This window comes from Rhipicephalus microplus, chromosome 1 (assembly GCF_043290135.1).
Source record: "Rhipicephalus microplus isolate Deutch F79 chromosome 1, USDA_Rmic, whole genome shotgun sequence".
NCBI lineage: Eukaryota > Metazoa > Arthropoda > Arachnida > Ixodida > Ixodidae > Rhipicephalus > Rhipicephalus microplus.
The window spans coordinates 128,305,013-128,327,884 of NC_134700.1; the positions used below are offsets into that span (position 1 = coordinate 128,305,013).

Genomic DNA, 22,872 nt, shown 5'->3' on the forward strand with positions numbered 1-22,872 from the left:
TGGTAATTAAATGAACGGACGCAGGGACAGATGAACGGACGGATGGATGGATGCACAGACGAACGCGTGGATGCACGGATGGATTGAAGAAAGGATGTCTGGATGGACGCACGGACGAGTGCATGGAAGGACGGGTGGACGGATGCCAGGACAGACTGACGGGCGGATTGACGGTCACGCAGACAGATGCATGGATGGTGGTGGTGGTAGGTGGTGGTAAAAAACATTTATTTCGGAAAAAGTATACTAGAGAGTGCCGACGTGGCCCATCGGCGTGCTAGAGTGGCAAGACCCTATTCCGGGACGCCAGTGGAGCTGGAAGCTGCCCGTGCGCGCTCCACCAAGGAGCGTTGTGCAGCCAAGGTAGAGCAGCCGAGCAGGTGCTCCTCCCAAGCCTCTCTAGTCGGGATAGGAAAAGGGGGTGAGAAAGGGACGGGATTAACTGGGCACGATGCTACAACGTGATATGTGTCGGCGAGGACATGACAGGTCGAGCAGGTGCCATTGATTTCCAGCAAAAAGTGCCTGGCGACCGCCGGACTGATAAAGGTGTTTGTCTGCAGGGGGCGTAGCAGTCGTTCGTCCGCTTTCTCCAAACCGCGTGCGGGGTCCGGGTAGAGGCGGCGCGAAGCCCGGTAATAAGCCGAAATTTCGCGAAAGCGCGTCAGGTTGGTATTGCCAGATTCCGTCTCGGGACATGAAGGGGCAACGGCCCGGACAGGAGAAGCGCGGGCAGCGGCATTTGCCGCCTCGTTGCCGGGCAGGCCCGAGTGGCCTGGGGTCCAGACTATACGAATGGGATGAGGGTTAAAGCGCCAAGAGGCTGCCTGTAGCAGGCTAGCCGCCAGCGGGGCAATGGAACCCTGAAGGTACTGAGAACAGGCCGAGCGCGAGTCCGTCAGGATGGTGCGTGAGGCAGGGTGAGAGGCGGCCAAAGCTATGGCAACCTCTTCAGCGTGCGTTACTGTGTCTGCTCGAAAAGAGAGGCCATCTACGTGTTTGCCCTCTGTAATCACGGCAGCCGTGAAGTGACCCGAGGGGGAGGGGCCCGAGACGTCCACGTAGAAAACACCAGGACGATCGGAGTGTCGCGTATGAAGGGCCGCGGCGCGTGCTAGTCTACGGCCAGGATGGAGGTCGGGGTTCATATTACGGGGTAGAGGTTCCACCCATAGCTTTTGACGCCAGAGCTCTGGTACAGGCTGCAGAGGGTCTTGGTCAGATATCGGGTTAAGGCCAAGTCTGTGTAGAAGACGGATGGGCGGTGCTAGAACGAACAGACGGATGGAAGCGCGGACAGACTGACGGTCGCTTCGTCCCACTCATGATCATGCAGTCCATCGATATGCTGTGTTTTTTTGCGTTACTTTGTGAAATTCTGAAAGTAAAAATTGTTGAAAATTAAAAATGTCTAAAAATCTTTTTTTGTAAACCAATATTCAGTTTTCTCCTTAGCAATTTTCAGACCTGCTTCTTTGTTTTAAAAACTATTGAATAAGCTTGTTGAATAAATTATTTAACCGAAGCGCAAGAAGATTGGGACATACTGTGTGCGGTAGTTAGTGACGTACATGAGATTCCATTTTCATGAAGTGTGCCGGGGCAGCACATTGATTTATTGATTGATATGTGGGGTTTAACGTCCCAAAACCACCATTTCATTATGAGAGACGCCGTAGTTGAGGGCTCCGGAGATTTCGACCACCTGGGGTTCTTTAACGTGCACCCAAATCTGAGCACACGGGCCTACAACATTTCCGCCTACATCGGAAATGCAGCCGGGGCAGCACAGATCAGCCAACTGGCTCGTGAGTGGACTCACCAAATTCGCTTAGACTCGGATTGCAGCATGAGAGCCTGTCGGATTGAATACGACTGAGCAATCGTTTGGTTAGTCTGAGTCAAGCCAGTCCAACTCAGACAAATTTGATGAGCCTGAGTCGGAGTGAGACGAAATGGCAAAATGTGTTTCTTGAGTGACTGTGGGTGAACATTTTGTTGCCGAGCCGAGGTACTAATGCACAAGGGGACGAATAATATCAGCCGTAGACACTTTATACGGAGTGCTGAGCAGTGTCTTCGGAACTGTACTTTCTTGTTCCATAGTTCGCTTTCTTTGCCACTGTAAGTCACCTCTTTTTCGGGCAGAAAATTGTGATTTCGTCAAAAAGAGTGAACGTAGTCCACCTCAACAGAGTAACTTAACGCAGCCAGACGCAGAGTAACATGTACCCGCCGAAGGGAGTACACTTCACAAATTAAAAAGCAGTACTTCTGCCGATATCGGGCTGGTAATTGATTTTTGACAGATTTTGTCAAGCACAAGCAGTAAGAATGGCCAAATACGAGTAGTACAAAAACAGAAAAATAGTAAAAAATATGACTTAGTGTGACTTCAACCTTCATCCTCAAAACGAACATCAGATTGCAAGTCCAACACGCTACCATAACACAACACTGCAATTTTCGCTTCTTTGGGGATAGAGGGAGAATAAAGGTGAAAAAAAACGCAGAGAGGTTAAGCATGGCTCAGTTAGGTAGGCTACTTTGCACTGGGGGAGGGAATAAGGGGAATAAAGTTTGGAGAGAGAAAAGGAGAGAAATGTTACTGATGACTACATGATGACAGCTCTGTGCTTGAAATCGCAGCGGACGAGTCACACACGTGTCTCAATCAAATGAGCACATCGGTTGCATTATGTAACTTGTATGCTTGGTCCTATGCGCCTAAAATATTGCCGATGGTGAAGCCATGGTAGCGGCGTTTCTGTTCTCGAACAGCAATTTTCTGAAGGCTTGTGAGAACTGGAGTAATAGTGTCAAGCAGTCGCAACATGCTTCGAGCTGTCGGTGTCAGCATCTTTCTCAACAGCACGCTCATAGCACTTACAAGGGTTCTGACCATGTCGATAACTTGTCTGTCTTCGGTCGTTAGGTTATCAGGTACCATGGAATGTCCCTCATCGCCGAAGTCTTAGGCCTCTTATGAGGTGCATGTATATTTATTAAAATGTGTACCAGAATGAACATAAAACGGCACTGTTACTGTGGGACATCCGTGTAATCGAGCAGCGACAATAAGCGCTCTAGCGTTTCTGAGAAAATGCTCAACGAATAAAATTGTTGAGTAGAGCAGTGACAGTTCTTCAAATTGCGTTATGGAAAAGGTGACGAGATGAAGCACCTCACCAACACGGGGTACCAGTCCGCTTTGAAGTGAATTTCATTGTAAATGTCTTTTGTGGGAACAGCCATTTTAATAAAATGTATGCTAGAAGAGCTGTTGGGTACTGCATTTCCGTCTTACGGTACCTTGTGCGTACCTGTGAATAAAAACATATCGAAAGGCACTTGATCAAGTGATTTTGGCAAAACATAACGTTTAGTGTAGCAAATATCAAAACCTTTTTTCAAAGCCCGCTGGAGGACACCCCAGAACAAGATTGCATTTTTGCAACTAACAAAGAATTGTTCTTTGGTCTCCGGCACAACATACAGGCAGCAGTAAACAAAAAAATTATTTTCTTTTTAACCATGATATGAGGAGACGCGTTTCAGTATGTAGTTCGAAGAACAATGATTTTGAATTAGGAGAGACATACATTTTACGCACTCCTTTCAAGACATCGTGACCTGGCAGATTGGAGTACAATGAACAGTACAATAAAGGCGAAAAAAGCCCAGACATTTTTGTATAAATCCTTGTATTACACTTTGCGAGACACTGTCTACAGGTATTAAAAAAAACGAGCTTTAAAGAACATAACTGTGGAATAAACTTCGTGAATGAATCCCTACTAACGCGGATGCTCGGATAAGTCTAAAAGAATAACTAGTAACCTGCAAGGAGGAATTGATTATGGGATGACTCTTGTAACAGAAAATAGAAAGATAGGAAACTGTTTGCTGTTAATACAACTGTTATATTCCTGTATTTTCCCTTTAACACTGTTCTATGAATAATATGCTCCATCCATTTTGCTGTTGTGTAGTATTTCCTTTTTTCCCATTATAAGCTCCCCTTACAGTGTTTGCGCCATGAATTTTTTTCTGTAATAAATGTCTATATTCTGTACATGTCGTTATTACTAAGTAAGCTTTAAACTTTGAACTACACTGGTGTCACAAAATGAGCGCTCAAAAGGGGCGCGCCGCCAAATTCTCGCGACGAAACGCCAGAAGAATGCCTCGAGGTCAACGATAAAAAAAAAAGAAAACAAGCATTCAAAGACTCCCCGGGCGCGCGTCCCTCTGCCCTCGGAAGCGTGGGTTCGCCGACAAACCTCCTCTCATCGGCGCCCGAGCAAGCCCTGGAACGTTCCAGATGGAAAGGGGCGTGGTGATGCCGGGGTGCGTCATTCGTCGCGGACGGCCTTCGAACTGTCTCGCCCTCTCCCCAGCCTTTGCTGCGTATCGCGCCGACGAAATGATGAGAACTTTCTGGAATCTCGCGCGGAAGGTATTTAATCGAGCAGCCCAAATGGGAGAGCAGCATAAGAAGGAAGTTAACGCCAGAGTGCGTAGGGTATCCCGCCACGTCTGTCGGTGAAGGTTTTGTCCTTAGTGACAAAGCAGGAGAAGAAGAAAGTATGCGCCAGAGTGCGTAGGGTGTACCGCCTTGTGGGCGAAGCCTTTTGTCTTCCGTGACAAAGGAGGAGAAGAAGGAAGTGGAGAAGAAGAGGATTTCCACCTGAGGGGTGAAGACTCGAGCTACAGGCAAGAGTGTGTGTCTACCACTATCGAGCGAAGACGCGTGGCAACAGCTGCGTGTGAGAAACCAACGTGTTCCGGCGAAGAGGTTTGAAGCTTGGAGAGCGGCCAAGTGAAGTCGCGAGGTTTCCTTGAAGAGAAACTTCGGGGGCAGCGGAACGACAACGACGCTGGACTTTGAGTGAGTGATTCTTGGAAGAGTATCATCCAGACTTTTGTTCCAAGAACTTTAGACTGAATAAGTTTTCTAACTCTTTAGTCTTTAAGTGTCTTGGTTGTTCGATGCATGCGACTGCATTGTAGTGCGTATTGTTGTCTGTGTTCGTTGTTTCGAGTGTGGCTGATTGTACTGTGTAGTACATTGTTTGATTGGTGACATATTGTATTCAACTAATGTCGAGTGTGCATACTTGTGTATCGTTTTGATCTGCCATAATTGAGAATATAATTTTGTTTCGTTTATCAACTCTCGGCTCTGACTTGTTCTTTGGGGCACAGCCGGCGTCCGCTGGCGCGCCAAGTAGGACCACTTCTAATGTACACGCTTTCGTGGTGCGGTTCGGGGGGCCGATACTTCGGCCCTTGGATTTAGCCCGGCAATCGCCTCTCCAATTAACAGGATCTGTGACAACTGGCCCTGACTGGCCTGAAAGAACATCACACTGGAAGACGGCACATGAACGTTTATTTCTTTATGTCATAAGGAACGTTTGTGATGTGCTGTCATTTTCTTCCTTAAAAGCGAAGATTTGAGTGTCTGCGCACTAGCTAAAACCAACCATACATCATTTCATTTGTTTATGTGTTTGTGTTTTGCTTCGTGAAACGAGAACGTCTGTCCGACACAAGTAACAGCAGAAAAGTAAAATAGCGAGATCAATGATGAAATAGCGAGATCGATGATGGTTTATGCTACATATTACTAACGCATAATTCAACGCACAATAGCTCATACACCAACTCATGGTCTATTGACTCGAGCCGTAAATTACCGAAGAAGAGAGGATCTTCCATGAGTTTTCTTCCCACTTACTCTTTCCTGAGAAATTTCTGACAAAAATATACTGCGAGAGTCATTTCTTTCAATGACAATGACATAGCCCTACCACTTTGGTCTGGTGTCGCTTGACTGCTAACCCGATGTTCCCGAAGGTAAATTTTTGATAGAGGCTAAATATCTGAAGCCCGCGAACATAAATCAATGTGCTTGGTACAGGAGCCCAGTTAGCTGGAGTTTCCGGAGCTTTTCACTACGGCGTCTCTGACACTCACATAGTGGTTTTAGGATCTTAAGCCACCAATGATGTAACAATATTATTAATAATATTTATTATTATTGTTGCGCTTGCCTGGAAAGAAAACGAAGGTGGGTGAACGTGCTGGCCCTCCCAAGCTAGAGCAAGAGAAAAAGACGATCACGCTGCGATCATCAACCTGCTGGCCACTCTGGCGCTTCTCTTCGCGACCAAAATAAACGGCCCCTTCAGCCATATACGTCCTGGTCCTGTTTGTGCGTAACAGATTGGTAGAGGAGCTGGTTAAGACCAACCCATCGACGGGAGCTTCAGTATACCAGGACTTCGCCGCAGCCACCGCCTTGTCGGACTCCCATCTGCGCCGATTGTAATTGCCCGAGATCAGCCATCTAACTCTTCAAGGTCAGCTCCAATATGTTCCGTGTCATATTACCGAGCCCCACCAAACTTCGTAGGAAACTCGGGAAGAGATGTCAACGCGTGGCTCGTCCAGTACAAGCGAGTCAGCAAGTCCAACGGCTGGGACGCCGCCGCTCAGCTCAGCACTGCGGTCTTTTGCCTTACGGATACTGCGCTCGTGCGGTACAAAAACCACGAGGACACACTGACAGCGTGGGACGTTTTTGTTGCGGAGCTGAAAGCGTGTTTCGGGGACTCGAACGCCAAAAGGAAGCGGGCTGACCAGACTTTGTCTTAACGCGCGCAGCTTCCAGGTGAGACATGCACCACGTATATAGAGGATGTGCTGAAGCTCTGCAAGGTGGTCAATGCTCAGATATGAGAAGAAGACAAAGTAGGACATTTGCTTAAAGGCATAGCTGAAGATGTCTATAATTTTCTCATCAGAAAACAGAACCTGAGTTCGATGTCCGACGTCAATTGGCATAGCCGAAGTTTCGAACAGCTCAAAATGCGCAGAATTGCTCCAAAGTTCGGCCGGCTCAGGAATGTTACAACGGTTGCCAGCATCGGCACGTGCTCCTGCCTAAACCTGTCCTCGATGATTCCACAGATTGTTCGCGAAGAACTTTTTCGCTATGGAGAACAGAGACACTAAGCTGTCGATCACCATTCTGAATGCGACCAACATTCGGTATATAAGCCACGTGAGGCTGTGACTGTGCCGCCGCCTTCTACAACCCCTTGGCAATCGATGGTTAGTGCAGCAGCTGTTGAGTACAGCGCACTCCCACTGACAAAAAGAACAAAACGCTTGCCAGCTCCTCGCCATGACCGGCGCCCTCAGTATCCGCCTTCTTCGCGACGCCCGCTCTGTCCCTATGATATACGGCACGAACCAAGCCACAACGCCAGGGAAGACGATCTTCGATTTATCGATGAACAAACAATACCTCGACCTCTCACAGTTTGCTACTATTGTGGTCTCCCAGGACATATTTCACGATTTTGCAACCCTCGAAGTGTAGCCCCATGGTATGGCCACACACCACACTTTGCACTGCCTTCAGAACGACTTCGCGACGACCCGCGAGCAACGTACTATGGCCCATCAGAACACTCTACATGATCGTCTGATCGACCGCACGTTGACTCGAGGACAACACACCTACTTCTTCGCGACAACTACTAGACAAGCAACCTCCCGAATCACTCCACTACATCTGACAAGAGCTTGACGCCTATACCACCTCGTGTTCCCCGTTCTCCTTCACCGCGGCGTCACAACACGTCTCCTTTTCCACAGAAAAACTAGCAAGCGCGGCTGATGGAGGTGAAGTCACCGGAGATGTCCTAATATCAGAAATAACTCCTCACAGGCACTCAGGTGAGTGCCTGTGATGGCTTTGGTGGACACGGGGGCGGAAATTTCTGTCATGAGTGCGTGTTTCCCAGATACCTTAGAACGGAAGGTTTTATTTAGGTGCCGCGCAGGAACGATATTCTTGAGTGATCACGTTGCGCCAGCACTCTTGGAAACCCCTGTGGATGGTGAGACGGCATTGTGTGTCTGTGGTGACAGTTTCATACCACCGTTATCAACCGTGCATGCACCTGTTAGTAGTAGTAACAGCAATTCCGCCAACTTTGATGCCAACGCAGAACCAGCGTACACCAACTGCATGAAAAAGAATGCGTTGATCCCACATTGTGTGGTGTCGATCACACGTGGACGCGCTGGTTTATGAACTGTCAATAGTTCCACAGAGCCCGTGATGTTACCAAATGGCCTAAAGTTAGCCGGCATCAGTGGGCAGCACGAGGACTTATTGGTGACCGAGCTTAGAGATGCGCCGGAAGAACATCGTAGTCCCAGTTTGGAAATGGCTCTTCTGTGAATGGTTAATAAGTCAATGAGCACAAGGGAACGCCGAACATTGGTGAATGTACTTTCAAAGCGCGTCTCTGCATACAACTTAGCGCAGAAAGACAAAGCGCCTTTAATCTCTACTTCTTGGACATGTCACACCATCAACACGGGTTTGGCCAATCTGATTCGACAAAAGCCATACCGTGTTTTGACACCTGCGCGGTGGATTATTAATGAGCAGGTAAACCAATTGATTCAAAATGGAGTCATTCAAAAGTCGGCGAGTCCATGGGCAGCTCCAGTGGTTCTCGTTAAAAAGAAAGAGGAATCCTGCAAATTTTGCGTCGACAAGCGCCGATTGAATCCTTTAACGAAAAAAAAGACTTGAACCCACTTCAACGTGTTGATGATGCCATCGACCGTCTACATTTGGCCTCTTAAATTTCCTCTGTAGACTTATGATCTGGCTACTGGCAAATGCCCATGCACCCTGAAGATACAGAAAAGACAGCATTTTTAACCCCTGATGACATTTTTGAATTCAACGTGATGCAATTTGGACTGTGCAACGCACCGGCTAGGTTCGAACGATTTATGGGCACTTCTTCGTGGCTTGAAGTGGTGCATTTGCATGCGCTATCTTGACGGCGTCGTCATCTTTGGCCGCACCTTCAGCGAACACAATTCACGTATGAATACTGTACTGACTTGCATAAAAAATACTGGCCTTGTTCTTAACTCAAATAAATGCCATTTCGGAGACCAACAAATCCTTGTTCTCTGACACCTAGTCAATCAGGATGGCATCCATCGAGATCCCCAGAAGACAGCAGCCGTTGAAACGTTCAGTGCGCCGCGCTCTGTTAAGGAGCTCCGAAGTTTTCTTGGGATTTGCTCTGATTTTCGCCGCTTTATACCTAAATTTGCCGATGTCGCGTATCCGCTGACACGTTTGCTACGGAAGAATATTCCCTTCGAGTGGACTCCGCAGTGTGACTCCTCTTTTCGTCAACTCAAGTTCCTCGTAACGTCGCGGCCTGTTCTACAACACTTCAACCCATCAGCTCCAACAGAGCTGCACACGGATGCCAGGGGCATAGGAATTGGTGCCGTCCTAGTTCAACGCTATGGTAACCGCGAGCACATGATCACATACGCAAGTCGCTAATTGAGTAGGCTTGAGAAGAATTATACCGTCTTACCTGTATGGACGCTCTTTTACAGTCATCACCGACCACCACCCATTGTGTTAGCTCGTCAACCTTTGGGACACTTGCGGCCGTCTAGTGCGCTGGGCACTTCGGCTCTAGGAGTATAACTTCATATTTTCGTACAAAAGCGGTCAACGACACGTCAACGCAGATAGCCAGTAGCGTACGCCACTGAACACTACAGACGGTGACGCCGATGGCCTCGACCACCTCGTAGTTGCTAGGTCACCAAAGTTTCCCGACCTCAGTACTTTTAAAGACGAACAGCGAAAAGACACCAAGCTATTATCGCTCTGCAGAGCTCCTACGGCATGAAATTTTTGTGTACACAGCGGACTCCTGTATAAAAAGACCTTTTCCAGCCCTGGCGCACGTTTCCTCCTGGTAGTGCCGGAAAGCCTTCGGAAAGCGATTTTAAGTGCTATGCACGACGATCCTACGTCCGGACAATTAGGTTCCTCGCGGATGCTCTACCATGCTAAAAAACGCTTTTGTTGGCCGGGACTGTGACAGTCCGTCGATGCAAGAAGTTTCAACGCTACAAACGCCCATCTACTGCTCCGGCTTGTCTTCTACAGCCCTTGCCACCTCCTAGCAAGCCTTTCCAACAAGTGGGAATTGACCTCGTGGGTCCTTTTTCAAAGTCAGCTAAGGGAAATCGCTGGATAATTGTAGGCGTCGAATACCTCACGCGCTACTGCGAGACGGCGGCCATACCAACCGCAACTGCCCGGGACGTCTCTGTGTTCCTGCTGGAGCACGCTATCCTCCGACGTGGCCCATCTCACGTGATCATCAGTGATCGTGGACGACAATTCGCGGCAGATATAGTAGAAGAGGTGCTTCGATTGAGTGAGTCCCACCTTCGTCACTCGTCGCCATACCATCCGCATACAAATAGGCTCACGGAGCGCACCAACCGCACAATTGTAAACATGATCTCTGTGTATGCGGCATCCGACCACAAGAACTGGGATGACGTGCTACCTTTTATAACGTACGCGTTCAACACCGCTAAGCACGAGACAACAGGCTATAGCCCTTTTTTCTTGATGTACGCACGACCGCCACGGCACATACTCGACACAGTTTTGCCATTCTCGGCGCACAAGAACCTCTCAGTCGCTGAAATAATCTGCCTTGCAGAAGAGGCGCGTCGTATTGCTGGTCTACGTACTTTGGCATCACAGGAAAAATTGGAGGCACGCTACGACGTCCGCCACCGGCCTGTAACTTACCATCTAGGCGACTTAGTGTGGCTCTGGACTCCGGCACGAAGACGCGGGTTGTGCCGAAAGTTCTTGGCCACTTATGACGGACTGTTTGTTGTTCTCAACAAAATCACGGAAGTCACGTACACAATAGCTCGCCTCACGAGAAGTGGTAGAAGAGCCACTAAAACTCAAGCAGCCTATGTCGTTCGACAGAAGTTGTACACACAAAGGCCAATCAATTACCTCGCCCGGCGGGTTTCGTCTGCTAGGAGAGGAATGTTGCGCATGCCTTGAAAGAAAACGTAGATGAGTGAACGTGCTGGTCATCCCAAGCTGGAGCAAGAGAAAAAGACGGTGACGCTGCGATCATCAACCTGTTGGCCGCTCCGGCGCTTCTCATCGCGACCAAAATAAACGGCTCCTTCAGCCGTATACGTCCTGGTCCTCTTCATGCATAACGATATAATAATAATAATAATAATAATAATAATAATAATAATAATAATAATAATAATAATAATAATAATAATAATAATAATAATAATAATAATAATAATGTCTCTGATAGATTTCATTGAACCGATGAAACCTCATACGTGACGGTCAAAGATCAAAAGGTGATTCAGCACCGATGACTCAAGATACCAGAGCTAAACATATTTGCACCATTGTCCATGAATCAAATATTGACTAACTGGGTCATGAATTGCACAAATCAGACTCACTTTAACTCATACTGAGCCCTGAGTCCGAGTCTGAGTTGGTACGATGAGTAATCTTTTGGGAAGCAAGGTCTGAATCTGGCTGAGGAAAAAATTGCTACGTATACCAGTAGCATCGTAATCATCAAGACGGAGAAAAGAATGACAAAAGACCGGCACTAGGTGTTCGTAACAACAATGTCGCTTGCCTAAACATTTGTAAACACACATATACGAGTTTTCCGAATACGCGTGTCTGCAGTAGCCTATCAGTCAGTTTTAGCTGAAATGAGTTCATTGAGGAAAATTTTGGTGAGTTGAGTCCGAGTGAGCCCAAGACGCAAAATAGGTTTCTTGAGTTAGTCTGAGTGAGCTCTACATTTTTGTTTGCCGATTGGCAGATCATTACCATCTGGCTAGGTGCAGCTTGGTACACAATATATCGCACACCTTTCAGAAGGAAACAAAACCATACGACTCAAACGTAACTGTTTATAGTGAAACGCATCTTTTGCTTGGAGCCTTTGCTGGCAAAATAAAACACCATCGAGAGCATCAACGCCTTGTTTTTTCAGATGTTATGATGTCTTGATATGTTTCATCCTACAGCAGCAGCTGCAGCACCGACTGCCTTCTGGATAGCGACCGCTTTTGCAGCATCGATCAGCGCTTTCTTCGCCTTCTTCCTCCACTTCTTCAGTTTCTTGCCAAGTCCGTATTCAATTACGGAGTCATCATCTTCTTCTTCTTCATTCCCAATAGCAGCGAATGCCTTGTTTTGTTCCAACGTGTCATCAACTAGCTTCTCAAGACGTCGCTGCAACTCCATTGGTTCCAGTGCCGTGTTATTTTCAACCCATGATTCCACAGCACGACAAATCGTGGTCAGAGCATCTCGTAGAAATTCGTCTGCACAGAAAAAGTGGCACCGATTAAGCTTATGTACTTATAATGGCACGTGCCTGAAAACACCGTATTGCTGTGATGCTCATTGCTTGTGTGGTTAAGTGATTGCGTGACTAATTATTTGAGACAACTGTACCGCCATACGACTTTCATGCAACGCGGTCTTCGGGCACAAAAAGTTACGGACACCTGCTTTAAAGCATATGAATAAAATACACATAGTATGACGTACCTTGTTCTGTTTCCTCGGTGCCATTACTCACTTTTCGTGACTCGCTGAAAAAAATAGCATTAAAATAAATACTACATAACGTGTTTACTCTATCAAAACCTAAATGACCAAAAATCCACCGACTAACGAAATTCATAGTATGGGTGAAAATGACGGCGCAGTACTCACTATGGGGCAGCACCTGCAAAGTGAAAAAAAAACAAAAAGATCACTGTAGTATCTGTTTCAAAATCACCAATAGTAACAGTGTCATGAGTCACTGCAAAGAGTTTGCTGTTTATGAGAGTGCCTAAAAATTGATTTGTGGGGTTTAACGTCCCAAAACCACCATATGATTATGAGAGACGCCGTAGTAAAGGGCTCCGGAAATTTCGACCACCTGGGGTTCTTTAACGTGCGCCCAAATCTGAGCACACGGGCCTACAACATTTCCGCCTCCATCGGAAATGCAGCCGCCGCAGCCGGGAATCGAACCCGCGACCTGCGGGTTAGCAGCCGAAGAGTGCCTAAAAATTACAATAAACGTCGTGCTGTGTCTTATAAGATAAAAATATTCCCTCAACATCTGAGCTCGTTGACCAGAATGTAACAGGAGTCTGAGTTATTGTGGTAATTACTTAAAAAATTCTAACCTGTGCATGTGCAACTACAACAATACTTAAGGCACCGGAATCGCTGGTGAACTACGCTGGAGACAAATCTGAGAGGCAAATCAAAGAGCACGTGCACATAACAAGTGTCTTGCTCTTCTGTTCGAGCAACACCTAACATACCTTTTGAGTAAATGCTGTATTTTTACACACTTGAGTATTTTGTTGATCAGATACTACCGCAATAAGGTCATTCATGTTATACGTGGAATGCTATTGTGATAAATATGGTGCAAAAGGCAGCTCTTGCGCACGCTGAAATAAATTTCATTCATAATAAGTAAACCTCTTTCGCATTGCTTTTACGACTGAAGCGGTGAGCCACATGCTATGAAATTTATTTATCTTGACGACAATGCTGTCAATCAATTCATTTTTGTCATGTGATATGGTGTTCCCATGAAGCAATGTGAAATTAGAGCAGTTATTTCTGTGTCATTGGAACAGTAGACGGAAAGGTAATATTGATTCGCCCATACCAATGCCTGGAAAATACAAAAATGAACTTCTTGCCCAAATGCAATGACTTCCATAACATCAATTTGCGTACAAGAGGAGGTGAACTTGCAGTGAGCATAAAACAGAAAGTTAAAGCAGAGCCTGGAAATTTTCTAGAGAATGTAGAGAATTGATCAAACTGCAAAGACTAATTAAAGCACGGTAGCTCAAAATTTGTAGCCCTGTACAAAAGGAAGCGTATTGACACTGTGCAAACTACAGGGTAGCCAGCCGGTCTGAGAACTGGCTAACCTCCCTGTCCTTTCTCATTTATTCCTCCTCCTCCTCCTCCACATCTGCATCACTGTATGTGAATCGTATATGCGAAACATTTCTTTGCGTAATGCAAGCACATTTGTCACCTATCTATCTATCTATCTATCTATCTATCTATCTATCTATCTATCTATCTATCTATCTATCTATCTATCCGTCTGTCCGCCCGCTTACTTCTGGGTGTTCTCGTGATCACCCTCTTAACTTGCCGTGAGCCAAAATTAGTATGTGAGGATGATGGCTGGACAAATATCAGCGGCAGGTCATCAGCTCACACAATCACGTCACGTACATTGTCAACCACTTTGCGCCAGAGAGTGCCATATACCCGTGTGCGGGTACGTGCTGCTGGTATGCGGGTATGTGCCACAGGTTATTGACACTTAGTATCTACCGAGGAACGGCGAGAACACACGTCGTTACTAATAACACATGAGCGTTACTAAAAATCAGATATCGGCAGAAATAAAGTATTCTACCATAGAACTACGCCAAATCTTGGAACTTCTCAAATACGCCCCGATATTTGGAAACTACAATTGTTGTTGCAGTGCATGCTATCCAGTTTTGGAAGCATTACAAGTGTACTCCTATAATACAGCCTGCCCCGCCGCGGTGACCTAGTAGCTAAGGTACTCGACTGCTGACCCGTAGTTCGCGGGTTCGTATCCCGGCTGCGGTGGCTACAATTCCGATGGAGGCGGAAATGTTGTAAGCCCGTGTGCTCAGATTTGGGTGCACGTTAAAGAACCCCAGGTGGTCGAAACTTCAGAGCCCTCCACTACGGCGTCTCTCATATTCATATGATGGTTTTGCGAAGTTGAACCCCACATATCAAATCGATCCTATTATACAGCCGTTCCGTCTCGTTAACCTAGTTTGTAGCTAAGTGCCGTTCGCCGAAGTGGATTTATGTAGCAGTGTCCAGGGTTGTTATGCACGCAAGCCCCAGCGCTTCTCGTGTTCCTGTTAGCATCGTTGCGCAAGTGCGAAGAACTGGTTGTATAAAGATTTGCAACTGTTCAACCGACGCCGGCACGTGCAATATTTGTACATATTTTTTTATCGGCATTTCATAACGTGTACGTCGCTCAATACAAAATTTCCAACACGGTCACATTCCCTCCGCATGCTTCGCATAACATTTATAACCAAGTTACGTGGTATCTGCCAATCTTTATGGTACAAAAGGTAATGTTTAACTGTTCAACTCTTTCATTGTGGTTTTGCGAAAATTTCAGACAATATATTACACTTACGCAGGAGACTGTGTGTAGTACGTGTTTGTGGTCTTATAAAGAATTTTAGATATCGCACTTGTTTCACTCATCAGTACTAGTTCATGGACTTGCTGGTTACGTTTTATGAACTATTCAGATATCTAAGAGCATCTTTATTTATGATGTAAGCAAGACCACAATTAACGCCGATGCTCACCTACGGGAAAATGTTTACAAATATTTAACACAGTCAACTTTATTTGCAGTCGCTGTCATCAAAAAGTGGATTGTTTGGTTATCATCAAATTAGAAAACAAATACAGGCTAAAAACTTGTTTCATGTTCTCCGAGAACCTTATTGTTCTTCTTTACGAGGTACCGTGCCAAGGCAATCACAATCACCTAAAGTACTAATGAGAAGTTTCCGCATGCAATGCATGTTGAAGCTCTCATGAAGGTAGTGGTAAAGAAAAGTACAATAATTATTATCATAAATAAGGAAATGCAATACTTCATGGAGTCTATATAGGAGAATATTCTGGGACATGATGAATGCTAAAACGAAAACCAGCCTTCGACTAAAACACGCCAGAAAAAATTCCTATATAACATTCAATCAATGTGGTGATCATGTTTGCTAAGATATATTACAGGGCGTTGCGTCATAAGAAACTACAGTTTCTTTAAAAAGAGAAGTATTTGTTCCCTGGATACTAATTCTGGTAGCACTTCTCTTAAAGTTTAAATGATACTTCCTTGCCTAAATATTATTCTGAAGCGCTGGGTTCATTTATACTGCTCTTGATTGTCGCAACAATGCAGTCAAGGGCAAGAATCATGATGTAACGGACAAGTTGCTCAGAAAAGGAGAAACACATAAACAAATCCAGAGTTTTCAATGAAGGGTAATAAAGGACTCTGACAAAACGTAGGGCTACATCTTAAATGAAATAACCTAGAGAAGGAATTCGCCACAAGAAATTCAGGAGGAATATTAAACTTGAAAAGTACATTTTTTGTTTCAGGTCATCTTCCTTTGCACACAACGAGAAAAGGTTCTGTTGATGTTCGATTGCAGTAAAAAATTTCATATAATCAATTAAAACGCGGATTGCGTCCCTATATATATATATATATATATTGACACACGAAACATTTAAAGTTCACACGCCAGTCGTTTGTTATGCCCTCAATGTTGCGTGTGGTGTGCGTGCAAAATAGAGCAAGCGAAGCGTGTTACGAAGCCGCGACGCACGCACGGTCCCGAAGGCGCCACTGCTCCGAACTCCGCCGCCAAGGTTACCAGCCGTTTGGTAGCGTGTGTTACTCAGCTCGCGACTGCTTTTGCGCAGAGCTGACAGAGGAGCGGACGAGACGACGGTGAGTTAAGGCAAGGTTTATGTACCGCATAGAAATGGAGGCGTGCAAATTCGGCACTGGGGCCGACAGCTTAGAGACTCGAGGAGCCGAGGTGTCTACTCTCGCACTCATCTGTCGGCTTCTCTCTGCCGCATAGGTCAACTGCTGGCGACACGCCGCTTGGCTTTTTTCATAGGCACCGGGTGGATCTTTGCGTCACCAACGCCGAACCAGAAGCGCCGCTGGCCGTGATGTCAGAATCCTCAAATGGGGACCCGCCGCTGCATGTGGTTGCGACCAAGGACGAGGGATGTTGCCACGCATTCCGTAAGATGCGCCAGACTGGAAGGCGCCGATTGGTTCATCGGGCTCGTGGGGTTAGGGAGCTTGATGTGCGTTGCGTGACAGACCGGCGCCGCCGCTTGATGACGTCGCTGACTTGATCGCGTCAGGTGGGCTCGATCGCTGGCCCTGACATAGATTGCCTTCACAGAGGCATTGACGTTCGGTGTGGACTCTCAGGCGTAACAAGCTCCAGTGAAGACTGTCAGGATCGACGCTGACGACTCAGGCACGTGCGAACTGGGCACGGTTAGATGAAAAGACGAGGTGCCGAGTTAGGGAGAAGCCGCGGTGCTCTTGACATAAACAGTTTTCGCTAACTTGTTTGTTTGCAGGGCACAAGTTCGTCCATTTTAGCAATTGTATTTAAGCCAACTTTTTCAACCGCGCGTGAAAAATCCCAGGAACCGTCTTAGCACCTTTTTTGTTCATTGGTTTCGGAAAATTGTGTACTGCTGCGGTTGTCTCAGGGTGTGGGCGAATGTGCTCTACACTGTCATCTCCAAGAAAAAAGAACTCTTGAAAGCGCAAGGGGCATTTCTGTGGCTTTATGGTCAGCTTCGCAAAACTAAGAGCTTCAAGCACAGATAGCAGTCGTTCGACATGCTGTTCGAAGGTAGCCGAAAAAACCACAACATTGTGATGATAAACGAGGCAACACTGCTACTTCAGTCCGGAGAGCACGCTTTTCATCACCCGCTTAAACGTTGCGGGAGTGTAACAAAGACTAAATAGAACTACCTTAAATTCGTATAGCCCTTCCAGTGTCACGAATGCAGTTTTCTAACAATCTCATTCGTCCATTTCTATCTGCCAGTACCAGTATCTGCACTTTTAAGGTATAGGTGAGAAAAAAACTTCGCATATCGTAGTCTATCGAGGGTGTCGTCAATCCTGAGAAGGGGATAAACTTCTCGGTTAGTGACTGAGTTAAGCCTTTGGTATTCTATACGAGAATCGTAGGGACTGGTCTTTCTTCTTTACTGGTACCCCCGGTGACGCACATAGACTCGCCGACGTCTGAATTACATTTAGTGACTGCCTCTATGTGTGCTGGCTGATGGGTCAGACTGATTCGTCGACAATGATGCGGTGTTTCGTAATGGGCGTTCGTCGGACTTTACATGACAATGAAAAGCAGGTGCCTAACTCTATTACGAAGTTTTTTCCTTGTCTCTCCTGGCTCGGCAACAGTCATTGGTCTGTCTCAATAAATTCCGGTACATAATCCACGTCTTGGAAATCAGGTAATCTCAGAGGTGCTCAGGTTCCCAACTTGGACGAAGTTATAGATATTTGCAGTGATGAATACCTTCGCAAGGTTCATTCCCAAGGTTTGTCAGCAAGACGTTTGCACATTCATCATGACGCTGCTGAAGGCCCCTTGCCATCCAGATTCCCTTTTCGAGTATTTACGTAGTGTTGCTGTCAGCGAGCATTTCATGATCAGTAAACGCATTGGTTCTCAACCTGACCGCTGCGCTGGACCTTGACGTTACCGCCACGTCGTCGTCCGCATTACAGAAATCAATGATTTTTTCTTCGGTGTCAAACGTTGCAATTGCGTGCTTGGTTGAAAATAAGAAGCATGATTCCGGCAAGATATTTACAGCACCATTAGCCTTCAGGAAGTCCATTCCGACAATTATGGCTCTAAAGCATTCCGGCTGCACGATGAAACTGGCGACGTATGTGAAACCCCTTATTCCGACTTCTGCGGTACACGTTCCGATCGGATCGATGAGGTGTTCCCCTGCGGTGCGAACTTGAGGGCTATCTCGTGGAGTCAGTACCTTGTTGTGTGTTTCGGCGAGTTCACTACTGATTACTGAGTACTCCGCACCTATATCTACTAGTGCGTTCACTTCCTAGCTGTCGACAAACACAAGAAAGTCGGAAGGAATGTGATGATTCTATCGGCTCTTAGTTCGTCGCTTTCAAGCAGGGTCAGCGATGGAGGTTCTGTTTCAGCACCGGAAGCGGCATTACTTCCAAAGGTCACTGGCTCTAGTTTTCCCGACCCGGGCTAGGTGTAGGACGCCTTGCAGTGGCAGAGGCTGATGATCGACGGAGGCTTGGTGACCGATATCTCAACGGTGCTGTCGAGCGAGGCCGATGTGGCTGAATGCTATGCGGATACTGAACAGACGAGAGGTACTGCTCGCTTCCGAGAAGACGCTCCCCGTTCTGAAGCCTAGGTGCATTAATTGCGATTCGCCAAAAACCATCCTGGTGGTACTGGCACATTCGATACAGCTGGACGGCCTCTCCACAGTGGTAGCAGGAAGGTACCCTGTCAGGGGTGCGCCATATATCAGTTTTCCTTTGTATCCTATCCGATGGCAAAAGTGCGCTTGGTGGAGCAATGCTGTACACTAAAGTGGCTGTGATGTCCTTATGCATGGGAGGTCTTAGCAGTAGAGCACCGGCTTATGGGACTCTCTGCGATAACGATGCTGACACTTGTGGCTGGGCATGCAGCTGACGTTCCCGAATATGCTGTGGATCCCAAAATGCCTGTCTAACTTCCTCACTCACGACGTCGGCCAGTGATGACAATGCTTAAACGCTGTGGTCGAGTCGGTGCCTCTAGAGCTCCTCTCGCACCAAAGACTTTACGAGATCCCGTAAAAGCTCCATGCTGTTTTCCAATGTAGGGGGTGCTGCGTGAACGGAGGCAGTGCCCAGATCACGGTCGTACATTCTGGCTCATTGCTCAAGGATTATTTCTATTGTCGTCAACTCGGAGCGAAACTCCGCGACGGTGGACGGCGGATTTCTAACCAAACCGGCTAAAAGTTCCTGTCTTACACCTCGCATTAGATGGCGAAGCTTTTTGTTTTCACTCAAGTTAGGATCCGCTCGGCGTCCTCTACATACAGTATTGGGCACACTTTTATTGTTACCAGGTGATCGAAACTTCCGGAGCCGTCCACTACAGTGTCCCTCCTAATTATAGGGTGGTTTTAGGGCGTTAAACCTGTCATATCAATCAACTTTCATTGTTCCGTTAGTTTAGTCCTTGCAGAGAGGTTTTGGCTCTCTCCTTACGATCAGTACTCAAGTAGAGGTCAAGCAGCTCCGGTCGAAAGTCATCCCAGTTCGAGATGACAGCCTCGTCGGTTTCAGACCACATTCGTGAGGAACCCTTTAACACAAAACAAACACGTTATAGTTTCCGGGCAGCATCAAAGCCATTGCCGCTCGTGACGTGCTCAAATTGCTCGGTGCAGTCCTCTGCGTCTTCGTGTGCGTCACCATGGAAAGTTTCGGGCGTCATCGGCAGATCTACCACAATTTGTGTGGGCGTGACCTTGGACATCATCTCAGTAGCATCTCCACTGAGAACTACGACTGTTCTTGCATCATCCAAAGGGGAAACCTCAGGGTCCTCACCACGAAGGTGACGGCTGCCATGCAGATGAACAGAGGTCAGCTCGGCGGGTCTGAATTTCCTGTGCTCCGAATTGCCCTCTCCAACTTCAGAAGAGGGCGGGTTTGTTCCCCGGCACTTACACCAGATTTGTCACGCACAGTTGAAGAAAGTAGACTTTAATAGAATAGCTAAAATGGATGAATTTGGGCCCTACCAACAAACAAGTTCGTGAAAATTGCTAATGTCCAGAACACTTTGGTTTCTACCAAATTCGGCACCTTGTATTCTTCATTTATCCCGCGCAGCTCGCACGTGAATGAGTCTTCAGCGTCGAACCGGGCAGATATATATATATATATATATATATATATATATATATATATATATATATATATATATATATATATATATATATATATATATATATATATATATATATATATATATATATATATATATATATATATATATATATATATATATATATATATATATATATATATATATATATATATATATATATATATATATATATATATATATATATATATATATATATATATATATATATATATATATATATATATATATATATATATATATATATATATATATATATATATATATATATATATATATATATATATATATATATATATATATATATATATATATATATATATATATATATATATATATATATATATATATATATATATATATATATATATATATATATATATATATATATATATATATATATATATATATATATATATATATATATATATATATATATGTTTATATATATATATATATAAACTGAATTTCCAAAATATAGCTCGTCTGATATAGCTATATAGCTATTCAGTATACGAACATTGTATTTTTGTCGCCTAAAAATGAGCTTCCCTCTGTGTTCTATTAAAAATAAACCGTGGGGGTACTTACAGGCAGCCGCAAAAAGTGAATAGCAAAAAACGAGTGCGAATGACTTCATCGTGAGTGTCGTGTCTGTAAGGCAAGAGACAACAAATTAGTTTGCTATATATGCTTGTTTGGGTCCTCACAGGTCTTATTTTAAAAAGCCTTTCGACTTCCTCGTATACTGGGCTTTTCAGTTCACGAAGAACACACATTGAATTTCAACCAGGAACTCATTTTTCACTTCGTAATATTGTGATTATGAAGAGGTATGTGTAGTTGCACCGTGCAATACATGTAACGAGCCTAGGAATAGAGACGAAAAGATAGAAAATACTACTTTGAGAGTGGACGGAAAACTAATCGCGGGAACCTTTTGAAAAATGAAAGTGGTATGCTAAAGTGTAAATATTTTGGATTCTGGGTCTATTTTACGGCCTATTAAATATAATATTTGATTCAACAAACCCTCATTTCTAGCTAAATGTGGTAAGAAATGCATGCCCACTACTATGAAGGATGCAGAAACGTGGTGAAATTGTGTGGCCAGGTTTATGGTGCTGGCAATTTAACCTTTGAGATATGAGTAGGAAAAACCAATTATCCTAACACATGTCAACTTTAGCGCCTCTACATCGATAATGTGCGCCCTGTAACTGTGCTTTTTCTCGCCTCTCGTGCCGAGACGTGAGCATGCGCAGTGGGGGTGTCGACAACTCTGCCAACACCGGATTAGCGAGCAGGTGCGACTTTAAAACGCTTCTCATTTATAAATGATGCTTCAGTTACGAAAAAGACTTAAGCGTGAAAGCATACAGTCTGGTTTGAAGGGGGGGGGGGCATCAAACTTTGATGCACCCAGTTTAGAATGACTTTAAGTTTACTTAAATGTTCAAAAGTTGATTAAAACACCTTTCTTGTAGTTTGGTTAAACTGCGTATCGTGCGCACCGATTCCATAGAAATTTCATCCTTTTAAGGCAACGACTGTCACTAAATATCGCGGGTCAAATGATTACGCCGAAAATATGGCTGAAGAAATGAAGTTTATAAGTGTAAAACTGTGTGAGAAGTATAAGCATTTACGAACGTTACATTGGACATTACGAAACATAACTTTGAGAATAGTGAAACAGTACTTACCACTCTCTGAGTGATCGGAACGTGCTGTATGGAACCGGACAGTGGCTCGATATGTCCGTACCGCGTTTATTTATTCGAATAGTTACAGACGTCACGGTTCTACGTTGCCTCGTGTCACTGGCAGAGTGCCAGGTCTTTCACACATTATTGATTCATCTGGGAAATACCAACAGGACGGGGCGTCGCTTGGCACGTTAGATAACGCTCCGGCCTCGATAAAATACTCTACGCGCGTGCCTGTCTGCGTACGCAGTGTGGCATGAAAAACACCCGTGTGTATGCTGACCTTCATCTTATCAGCGTGTGCTAATTTGTCTCGGAGCCAAAGCACTCTGTGGCGTCTGAAGAATAGTATTGGCACCGCATTGTGCGTAAATAACATTTTGACTGTAATCTGTGTGCAAAGTTAGAAACCACAATTGGACGTCCAGAAACTCACAAATAACCCGTGTGAAAGTGCGCAAATATTGAAATTTGATTCAGAAACACGTTTTTACAGTGTGAAATTCTGTCATGAGGCCTTTGCTGTTGTCTTAGGTCTAACCTGAACAAAGAATTTGTGACAGCAAAGCTTTATTTTAGCATC

General features: G+C 45.4%; 2 protein-coding genes across 2 annotated transcripts; both read right to left on the reverse strand.

Annotated features, from left to right (window-relative positions):
• Positions 1 to 207: 207 nt before the first annotated feature.
• LOC142797548 (uncharacterized) lies at positions 208 to 11,690 on the reverse strand. The gene is made up of 2 exons (XM_075887345.1): positions 10,904 to 11,690; positions 208 to 3,323 (listed from the first exon to the last, which is right to left on the reverse strand). The coding sequence occupies exon 2, from the start codon at positions 1,146 to 1,148 to the stop codon at positions 294 to 296; it is 855 nt and encodes a 284-aa protein (XP_075743460.1). The 5' UTR covers positions 1,149 to 3,323; positions 10,904 to 11,690; the 3' UTR covers positions 208 to 293.
• Positions 11,691 to 11,839: 149 nt separating this feature from the next.
• Positions 11,840 to 22,382, reverse strand: LOC119178080 (uncharacterized). The gene is made up of 5 exons (XM_037429246.2): positions 22,287 to 22,382; positions 21,172 to 21,234; positions 12,668 to 12,680; positions 12,500 to 12,543; positions 11,840 to 12,270 (listed from the first exon to the last, which is right to left on the reverse strand). The coding sequence occupies exons 2-5, from the start codon at positions 21,218 to 21,220 to the stop codon at positions 11,960 to 11,962; spliced, it is 417 nt and encodes a 138-aa protein (XP_037285143.2). The 5' UTR covers positions 21,221 to 21,234; positions 22,287 to 22,382; the 3' UTR covers positions 11,840 to 11,959.
• Between the last annotated feature and the right edge of the window lie 490 nt (positions 22,383 to 22,872).

Bases quoted from the DNA above. Each gene is read 5' to 3' on its own strand.
- LOC142797548 (XM_075887345.1), bottom strand. From the start codon at position 1,148: ATGAACCCCGACCTCCATCCTGGCCGTAGACTAGCACGCGCCGCGGCC.
- LOC119178080 (XM_037429246.2), bottom strand. From the start codon at position 21,220: ATGAAGTCATTCGCACTCGTTTTTTGCTATTCACTTTTTGCGGCTGCC. The intron at 12,271-12,499 runs GTACGTCATACT...TTTTCTGTGCAG, and splicing joins CACCGAGGAAACAGAACAAG to ACGAATTTCTACGAGATGCT.